This window comes from Octodon degus, unplaced genomic scaffold (assembly GCF_000260255.1).
Source record: "Octodon degus isolate 3935 unplaced genomic scaffold, OctDeg1.0 scaffold00128, whole genome shotgun sequence".
In the NCBI taxonomy this organism is placed as follows: Eukaryota; Metazoa; Chordata; class Mammalia; order Rodentia; family Octodontidae; genus Octodon; species Octodon degus.
In genome coordinates, this window is record NW_004524704.1 from 2,729,947 (window position 1) to 2,740,511 (window position 10,565).

Genomic DNA, 10,565 nt, shown 5'->3' on the forward strand with positions numbered 1-10,565 from the left:
CTCTCTCTCTCTCTCTCTCTCTCTCTCTCTCTCTCTCTCTCTCTCTCTTAGCTCAGTATATAGCTCAGGCTGGTCTCAAACTCACAAGGATCCTTCTGCTTCAGCTTCACAAGTGCTGGGATTACAGGCAGGTGCCTCCACACACAGTTCAGGAGCTATTTCTAATTATATTTGGGATCCAGGAACTAGAAAAGGCCAAGAAGAATAAAACAGACCAGAGCATATAGATCTTGAATTGTGAATGAAAATTAAAACAGCACAGCTGTACTCTTCAGAACCGTCCATGCCCTGTTTATCCAAGCATGCTAATGATTTGTCCTGACCCGTTCCACTGTACTGTGGGACTCATACTCAGATTTCAAGAGTCCCAGCTCGGCACTCCTTAGCATGCCTTACTTTTCTATTCATTGAGTACTTCGCAGACCACCACCAATGAGCAATCCGTGAAGATCATGCTTGCTCTAAGTGTAAAATCAGCACGAAGATACACAAGAGTGTTTTTAGAATAGTACCTTCTTTCCACACCTACAGCACAGAGGCAGTATGTAAAGCCGCCCTGGACAGATCACCCTGGCCTCATGAAAGATAAGGTACAAATATTCATTCTGTCCATGAACACGGAGTGCACCTCACATCAAGTGTCTACAAACTTCTTGCAAACTCTTCCCACAGATGGATTTTGTATAGCTCTGTTCCTAGCTCAAGAGGTTATATGACAACCCTTGGCAGGAGGGAACTCAGAGGAATCTAATGAGGGGAGTTTGCTGATCATAGTGTGTACTACCAGTTCACTCCAGGCCAACAGCAGAGGAAAGGATACATATTCTAATTGGAGAGGCTATAGGTATGAAAAAAAACCAAAACACATTAAAAAACAAAAAACTCCAAATGAGCAGGTCTGGATGGCAGTAAGTGGAAAGGAATACAAGGAGATCGATTCCAAAGATATTTCGGAGGAACAATCAACAGGCTAGGGAATGTGGGGTCCAACTTGTGTGGGGAGGGCAGAGTGAGGAGGCTCAGGGGTAACACCTGGATTTCTGAGAAGTCAGCTGGCAAGGTTGAATGGCAACTCGATGAGCTCCACTGTGGCCACGTTGCTTTTGAGAGGAGCTCTCAGTGGCGAGAGCTCCCAGAGTCTGAGGACCTGGAGTGCAGTGTGGGTGCTTTGAAGAGCGATGAGAACCAGGAACAAGATGCAGTGAAACCCTAACTCATCAGTGGGCATCATGTTACTGAGGGAAAACGCTCAAAGCAAGGAGAGAATCCCAGAGCCTTGCAGCTTATAAGGGGCAAGTGAGAAGAAGGTGTGGAGCAAAGAGAAGCCAAAGTGGAGGAGCGAGAGCTTTCTTAGAATCTTCAAGAAGGAATATAAACTGCAGCTCAAGAGTCAGACAGACAATGCGCAGATGAGATAGCTTACCTACGTCTTCCCTGCTAACTGCTAGAGAGACAGCAATACACAGCATATCAGCTATTGGAGCTGTCCTAATAGCTTGTTTTAAAGCTTGTTCTCGTGGTTAAGTTTATCATTTTTAAAAGGAAGGCACAGTTTGGAAAGGAAAAGGAGAAAAGAAGCAGAGGATACCCCCCCACACACACACAGATATGATAATACAATAGCTTGGGTAATTGTAGCATCGATTTCTATTGGTTTGTTGAAAAGAACAATTAATGCTTAATTATTTGATTGATCTTTCCTGTCTAAGTTAGATAATCTGAGTAACTAATTTAAAGATAATGATATGTATCATAACAACTATTGTTAATCTCCTATTGTCTTGTTTTGAAATTCTGTGTCTCTTTTTGGTTTCGCTTTATTTTGTTTTGTTTTTGTCTTTGTGTTTCTTTATGTTTTCTTTCTTTCTAAAATAAAATGAAAAATAAAAAAAAAATAAAAATTTAAAATTATACAAGGCTGCTTAGGCAAGCATAGGGACTGGGGTTCGATCTCCAGCACCACACGCCCCCCCGGCCTGGCCCCTCAGGTGTGCTGAGCCTGCCACCGAGTCCGTGCGTGGTGGCGCACGCCTGTAATCCCAGAGCTGTGGAGGCTGAAAACAGGAGGGTCACTAAGAGACCCTGTACCAAATAATTAGAAAAAAATACACAAGGAACAGAAGACACACAAAAGAGGACAAAAGATGTACAAAAGAGCCAACCATTCAGCAGTGGCGCTGGGGTGGCAGTTTGAGGGGAAACGGAAATGAGATTTCCAGGGATTCAGGAGGAGATAAGGGAAACTACTCCTTCCTAAGAAACTTGACTTTGAAAGATTTTTTTTCTTTTAAATTATTGAGTGTTAGAGGACAGCCAAGGTCTTTCTAAATAAATGTGAAAAAGCCATGGATAGGTTGACTAAGAAGCAGAGGGAGCTGATCTGGAATTCTCAGGCCTAGCTCCTCCACCTTGCTTCCTGGAGCCCCCTTCCACCACCCTCCCCCCATCCCCACCCCCTACTCCCCCACCCCCCTACTCCCCTACCCCCCACCTCCCCACTCACAGTCAGCACCTGAGAGCCTCAGCTTTCCTGTCTGCACCTACCGCACCTTCCTGCCGGAGCCAGCCCCACAGCCCACAACGTTAGTAAGACATGCTGATCGGCAGCCAGGCCTTCATCGCAGTCCTGTCCCTTAGTGCTGCTGTGAGACCTCACGGTGCACGAAGGCCAAAGGCAGACAGACCTCTGGGACCCTGAGGATGACCTCTGAACCCGACCTCATCTTCGTGCACCACGACGACGTCACTGCGGCTGAGCAACGGCCCCGTGGGACATGTGCTCAGTGTGAGCCCAGCTGGGACTGGCATGACTGAGGAACTGCATTGTTAATTTTATTTCATTTTAATTAATTGAAACAGAAATACCAGCAAATGGCCAGTGGCAGATATTAGACTGTACGACCCTGGCCAATCCCTGCCAAGCAGATCCTAACACCTGCGTCAGAGCTGGAGCCTCTTGCAAAGATAACTTCCCATAAGAGAGACCCGGAGAATCCATCCCTGTGTCCTGGGCGGGGCTGCTGCTCCTCACCGAGGACTCCACAAGGAAACACGCAGAGAAAGCAAGACCAGCGTGAGTCCGGACCCAGGCAGCACCTAACCACGTATTGACTTTTAATGGGGCACAGGATATGCAAATAAAGCAAAAGGCGGCCTAGACATGCAGCGGGAGGAAGGAAAGGAAGCAGGACGCTTCCCTATGCGTCTCCTACTACAAGTTAGCACGCTCCCTTAGACCCTTCGCCGCTTCCTCTCATCGCTGTAGGGCCTAATCGATGAACTAGCGAACACCTCCTAGTGCAGACCGCTCATTCTACAAAGGAGCAGTTTGGGTCAGGCACGGTGGTCCAAGGCCCTGTACAGAACCTAACAGCATCAGGACCAGACCCAAATGCTGTCTCACCCGGCCGCCCTCTCCCAGGCCCTTACCCACCCACTAAAGGAAGGCGGGGTTGCGGAAGGAGAACTGCAGATAGGCCAGGAGCAGACACAGGCAGCCCCAGAGGATGCACCAGCGAAGGGATAAGAAGTTGTAGCCGAGGCCTGCCTGGGCCTTGTGCCTGGAGCCGTCGGAGTATCCGGACTCCTCCTCCAGCAGCTTCTCGCTCGGCTTCCAGTGCACGATGCCCTCCTGGCAGGCCTCGCAGAACTCTCTGCGGTGCGGCCCGCGGTCGGGGCGGCTGGCCACGTGAATGCGGTACTGGCCGCCGTCCTCCTCATAGCACTGCTGGCGTAGGCTGCTGATGAGATTGTCTACCAGGCTCTCGATGTTCTCCTCCAGCATGCTCGAGTCGTCCAGCCGCGCCGTGCCGCATTCGTAGCACAGTTGCTTGAAGACGCGCATGCGCACCGAGCCTGTCTTCTGTTCCCGGTCCAGGTAGAAGTGGAAGAGGATGACCACATTGGCCGACTGCCAGGTGTGCCAGCACCAGGAGCAGTGGAACCTGAAGGGAGGAGAAGAAGGTGTGATGACCAGCGGTCCTCCCTGGGGAGCCCACATGGGAAAGGCTTCCTGAAAATGTGTAGAGTGGTTATTGCCCGGTGGGCTCATTAGCATTCAGAAGCCCCCAGCTGCAGCTTCCTCCCGGTGGACACCCCTGGGCAAGGGCAGCATCCTCGGCAGAGTCACGCATCCAGCATGCTCTGTAGCTGGCCTCCTGCTGGCCCCCTGCAGCCTCAGCTTACTGCATGCAGTGGGCATATGTTACCACCCTCTACAACCTCATTTCTGGTCTATGACATGCAGCACCATGGAGTCCAGTGAAGGTCCTACTCAGACTCCTGCGACTCGGGTAATAGAGGCAACCTACGCTGTCTGACGCACACATCTTTCTCACTGTTGGAAGGAGACATGCCAAGCACACATCCCTTGGAGAGGGGACCCTGAGCCTAAGAACCCAAGAGATGCCTTGCCCAGTGCAGGTCCTCAGGAGACCTCTGAGGATGAGTGGGTGGTGACCAGCTAGCCCAGGGAGGGAGCACCAAGTCTGATCCGTGTATCTTCACCATCCCTGTTCCTTCACAAGTCATCCCAAGATTCCACTGCAGCCCTGCAGTGAAGACTGGAAAGGTGAATTCTGATCCCTAACCCTTCTCACCCATACACACATGCACACACACACACACACACTTAGCCAAGCTCCTCTCTCCCCACCCTCCCGCAGAGCCTACACACATTTAGGGATAGAGCACTCACTGCCTAGCAGCCCAGAAAGGACTCCCCCAAACCCGCCCAGACTTTTGAGGCATTGGGTATCCCCTGGGCTGATGGTGCCTTTCTGTTGGCTTTATCTATGCCTTGAAGGATTTCTGATGAGGAACTGATTGGATTCCATAGGCTCCCCTCAGGGCTTGCTGTATGCCAAGCATTGCTGGGCCCAAGCTGTGAGTAGACATGAAGCCAACCCACACCCCGCCCCAGGGAGGCAAGCAGCGTATGCACAGCAGTGCGCCCAGCACCACCCAGGCAGGACTGGCAGAGCAGAGGGGACCGATGGGTCCTGAGCCATAGCACCAGGGTTAATGAGGCCAGTGGCTTAAAGGTAGCTGGAACAGAGGGACAGCAGTTCTGCAGCCCTGCTGCGAGCCCAAGTCACCAACTAATTAGAGACCCATCTGAGCTCTGAAGCCACAGGAGCCATGAGCCCCATCAACCTCAGTGCTTAAGCTCAAGCCCTACCCAAGCCCTTTGCATTTCATTCTCCAGGCAGCTGAGGAACTTCCTATATTCAGCCTCCTTCTGCATTTCTCTAAGTGAATCAGCCCAGAGTCCTGTCCCACCCTCTAGCCAGACCCCTGATCTTAAATCTACAGCTGCCAGAACTGCATGAGATCCTAAGAATCATCTAGTCAACCCTTATTCTACTAAAATGGGAAGGAGGCACAAGAAGTAAAAGGGCCACCATATGCATACAGCTACTTAGTAGCTTGCCAGGGGCCAGCACACAGCAGGTGCCCAACAGAAGCCTCTTGATTTAATTCGAATTGACTTTCATTGAGACAGGCTCAAATGACTGTACACAGGTCTGTCTGCCTCCTTCCCTTCCACCCTCGGCATGGTTCTGCACCAGGAAGGGCTATGCTTGCACCTGTGTCAACAGTGGTGGCGCTGGGTCCACGTTCTGCCTACGCATCCAAGCTGCACTTGGCATCCCTTTAATCAAGGGACTGTGCTGACCCTGCAGATCAGCTTGAGCAAGGAACATTGTAGTCTCCATCTCAAATCAGTCTAAACGATGGAAAGATGTGAGGGTTAGAGGGACACATCTCTTGGAGAGGGGACCCTGAGCCTAAGAACCCAAGAGATGCCTTGCCCAAAGATATTCATTTAGATCATAGATTCACAGATACGAGAGTTGGGAGAAATTTGACTGATGATCAAAAGCCAACCTCTCCTTTTGCAAATGTAAAAGCTCAGAGCCAGAGAGAAAACTTTAACAAAAGGAGTTAGATACAAATCAAGTTTCTAGCACGTGATAGGAACAGTCTCTGCCTTCAAATCAAGTTGCATTCAGTTGCCTGAAGATGCAACCCCAGGTCCAGAGCATGCCCCGCCCTTCCAACACCTGGGCTGAGGTCCAGTGCAGCTTCCTACTTTCTGTTCTTACCACTTTAAATGCCAGAGATTGCAGGGCCGTTGGAGATATTATTGCTCATCATTTAATATGCAATACAGAGACCCAAAAGGAGAACACAACTTGCCAGAGTCACTCCAGGGACTGTGTAGGGACAGCTGTAACTAGAAGTGGTCTCCGTGACCCACCTGGAAGTCCTTCTTCTGCTCCCCCACTTGAGCTGGCACAGAGGAGTAGGACTGAACACAGGACCAGACAGACTATCTCTCTGCTGGGAAGGTGCCTTCTGGTTGTGGCTCAAGGCCATCTGCGGGGCTCTCGGCAGGTCACTCACCTGCCTGAGGCATGCTGTTCCAAATACTGCTTCCAGCCAGGAGCCAGCTCACTGGGCTTGAGGTTGGGGTCCATGACGAGTTCCCAACTGTCAGCTGGCTTTGCCACCTCCATCTTCTCATAGAAGACTTTCTTCCACTCACACATGGTCAGGCTCATGGTCCTGCCGGCAGAGGTGGACGTCTGAGTTTTACCTGAGCGAGGGCACGGAAAGACACAGGGAGTTCAGGGAAGTTCAGCCGCTTTGGTCTGGAAATCCTCATTGAAAGCATCCAGCTCTTTCCTTTGTTACCTTGGAGCTTGTTGCCATAGCAGCCAGCAAGGCTCTAAGAGTCAGGGTTAGGTAAGAGGGAAACCCCAAGGGGCAGTTCCAGGGCCCTGAGCAGCTGCAGGGCTGGGTAGTGATCACTGGCTAAGTGGATCAAGTAGGGATTGAAGCCCAGCCCCACACCCCACTGCCCTGGCCTCCAGCCTCCAAAAGGCAAGGATGTGCAGTGGTCTTGCTTTTCTCTACTGTTCTCTTGGAATTTTTTTTCCACGTCTTGTGCTATGGTAGCTGTGGCCCCCCTAAGGAGTGAAAGAGAAACAAGGACAGGAGATGTAGAGCCTGCTGTTCCCTCACCCTCCAGTGTGCCATGACCCCCACTCATTGCGTGCCAAGCACAGGCCGCCTGACCTGTGCGCTGATCGACCTCTATGTGGTTCATCCCCGATTCTCATCTAAACCCATTGGTTGGTTTATTCCAGCACTACTCCTAACCCAAGTAGCTTGAGAAACAAGTGACACATGGCCTCTTGGCTCCAGACCTTGAACCAGCTGGAGAGATCCAAAGGAATTTAATATACCATGAAAAGCATGTGGTAATAATGTTCCCAACCCAGAGACCCCAGAAGAGCTCCTACTCAGTCCCTAGTCCCAACCTGTGAGAAGGCAGCTACTGAGAAACAAATTTGCTGTGAGCTGGAGGCTCCTACTGCCTCAGCTGCTGCAGAGCACACGATGGGGATCACAGCTCCCCGATGCCCAATTTAAATACTTTGGAGACTAGAACAGGCTTCAAGTCTAAATTTGCATAATCCAGGGAAAAGCCTCTCCCTGGAGGGAGACAGCCTTGGGCAGAGAAAAGACTAGGTCGCATGGCTGCCTCCCTGGGCTCTGCCCTCCTGTGTCAGGCTCCTCTGCTGGCTCTCAGCGCCTCAGGGTCCCCTGACCTGGAACCCTGGACCTGAAGATGGACACAGACACAGAGGGAAGTGTGAGCAGGGTGCACGAGGGTTCCGGGAGCCAGAGTCTCCCATGTTCGCTCCAGACCCGATGCTTGCTTCCAAGTGGTCTTCGCGTGGGGTGAGGTCAGGGACAGTATCACTGAATCCTTCCTAGAAATGCAGCTGTGTTCCTCTGCTAAGGCGCTGAGAAAGGCCAAAAACACACAGTGCAGCCATTGACTGGCAGCTCTGAAAAGGACCCTTTATTTTTAAAAGTCTGACTTCTTCATGAGGATGCAGCTGAGAGGTACAACGCTCGCCTCACACAGCCGAGGCGCTGGACTTGATCCTCTATACCACCAAAAAATAAAATTTATTTATTTCTGGGGGTAGGGGGTAGAAGCCTGTAGTTTTTTTTTAACTTTTTTATTTTTTAAAGAGAGTACAAGATAGTATTAAAACAGAAAAACTTGGGGCCAGGGAGATGGCTCAGTGGAATAAGCGCTTCCCTGGCAAGTGCAAGGGCCTGAGTTCAATCCCTGGTCAACAGAAAAATTTCAAGTGATACAGAATTTCACTTAACAAAGTAATATGAATTTCACAGTGTTGGTTGTAATGCATAGCATAGTCTTCCAACCAGGTATTCATACTGCCAGATATATGCATGCAAAATTGGAAGAAGAAAGAAAAAAAGAAACAAATATGTGAGAAAAAGGAGAAACAATTGAAAAAAGGAGACAAAATAAACTAAGCATTATCTGTTCCTTTCCATAGATCAGCAGAAATCTGCAGAACAGTTGGCCAACCCATCCTGCTCGCATATATAGTAAGCATACATAACATTTATCTCTTCATTAAATTCTTTATTTCTAAGTCAAAAATCCCTTCTCACAGATTTAAGCCAACGGAGGCTCCAAAATAGGGAGCCAGTTGTCCAAGGCCTCGGGACTGGGCCGAGCACACCTCACGGTGGACACTAAAAAGTCTGACACCAGGCCAGCTGGGGTCAGAACCCACAAATTCCCTGCATTCAGTGACACAGTGACACTGAGAGGTGGCTTGGCCTAGAACCATATGTCAGAATGAAATAGAAATTTTAAACCACTGCTCCCAGAGCAAACGGCACTGAAAGTAAACTAGAAAGAAGTGAGAACATCCGAGTTTCTGTGTGTTGTTTTGTTCCATTTTCTCGCACATGATGCAATCCCCTCAGGCTTAGTATCAGGTTTAATTTAGAGCAAGAACACTCTATGCAGAGACCAATATAATTCATCGTTCTTTACAGCAGCTATGTGTCACTCAAGAAAAATTTCCTTGTGATACAATGAATAAGTAGCACAAATACCTCGGTTTTCTGGGAATGGCAGTGGGCTGTTCTAGAACTCAACATTCAGGAGCTCTTTAATATCTGTGTTTAGCTGTGACCCCATTACACCTTGGAAGTTTTATCATATATTTCTGCCTTATTGTTAATCTATGTTGTTCTTAAAAACGAACACATTTGTGTTATTTTTTAAACAAAATACTGTTCCCTGCATTGTACAAACAAAATCGGCAGGAGTGTGGAGGCGTGACAGGCCACCCCAACCCTCCAATAGTAAATACATCTGTAAGCTCTTTGTGATTCAACTTTTACTGTTAGAAGAACACCCAAAATGGCAACATAGAGGCTAACATGACAAAGTAAGGAACAGCTGGAAGCACGGGTAAATCAGAAGCACCTGAGAAATTTGGAAAACCACATATACATATCGCTACCCCAGAGAATTCAGTACCTGCTCTTGCTCTTGAGTGAAGAGACCCACTCCCTCACCCGAGGCCTGGGAAGCATCTCTGCCATTGCCAGCCATTGTTGCTAGTGGGAATATTTGTCCCACAGGCCACCAGAGAAAAACAAAAAGAAAAGTAAAATATGTTCATGACTAATAATGCTCCCTTATTAAGAAACAAATACAAGGGAAATAAAAGTCATTTCCTGTCTTCACCATCTCTCTCCAATTCGAAGAATAGTAGAAAGTGCTATAGGCAAACACAGGGTCCCTGGAAGTATTTTTCAAGAGATGTTAAGAGGCAGTGTGGTTTAAGCCCTTCTTTTTGGATGAGAGGAGATCTCTGGGATAGAGTCACATGGCCAGAACAGTTCCCAGCTCTCCAGAGTGGTGCAGAATGGAGAAACAGCGTCTAGGGACAGCTTCCTAGAGCTCCTTCCTAGCAGCAGTCAGGACAAATGCAAGCAAGCAACCTGCTGCTATTTCTGGGGTTCCAGGGTCAAAACTGTGTACATTGTGCTCCCCAGCGAGGCTCTGGGGCTGTGTGAAGAGTGCTGATGATCACACTGAGGTATGCTTGGTGTTCTTAAAAACAAACAAATTTGTATTATTTCATAAAATAAGATACTGCTCCTGATTTGGCAAGAGTGTAGAGGACTAACAGGCCACTCCACCCCTTCAATACGGAATGCGGAGAGTAAGAATGTGCTTAGTGATAGATTCTTGAATTCATTAAATGTACTTAGATATTGTTATTATTCAAACAAATGTACAACTAAATTAGTATGCATATGAAAAGTGTCGTATCTTTACAGGAATAGTAATACTTCACAAAGTATTTATGAATGTAGCCTCTACCACTTATCCTTTTTAAAAGTTGTATCTAATTTCTCCTATATTATTACCAATTTTGTGACTTTTCTTAAGAAATATAGACATCTTGATTCTCATATTTTTTTTTCCTCCTCATTCATTAGCTTACACTCAGGTTTTATGCATATGCATATTTAGGCTGATGCATATTCTTTTTTTAATTTTTTTTATGTATTTGGTACAGGGTCTCACTACTACACAGCTTGGACTTGTACTGATCCTCTTTCTTTCAACCTCCCCAGCACTGAGATTATAAGCAGGTATCACCACTCCCTGTCTCAGTGGCTGGCTCAGTACGCCCAGAGGTGGG

The 10,565-nt window shown here is 48.4% G+C and overlaps 1 protein-coding gene across 1 annotated transcript; it reads right to left on the reverse strand.

Annotated features, from left to right (window-relative positions):
• Positions 1–3,436: 3,436 nt before the first annotated feature.
• Rtp2 (receptor transporter protein 2) lies at positions 3,437–7,114 on the reverse strand. The gene is made up of 3 exons (XM_012516827.2): positions 7,030–7,114; positions 6,409–6,601; positions 3,437–3,944 (listed from the first exon to the last, which is right to left on the reverse strand). The coding sequence occupies exons 1-3, from the start codon at positions 7,112–7,114 to the stop codon at positions 3,437–3,439; spliced, it is 786 nt and encodes a 261-aa protein (XP_012372281.2).
• Between the last annotated feature and the right edge of the window lie 3,451 nt (positions 7,115–10,565).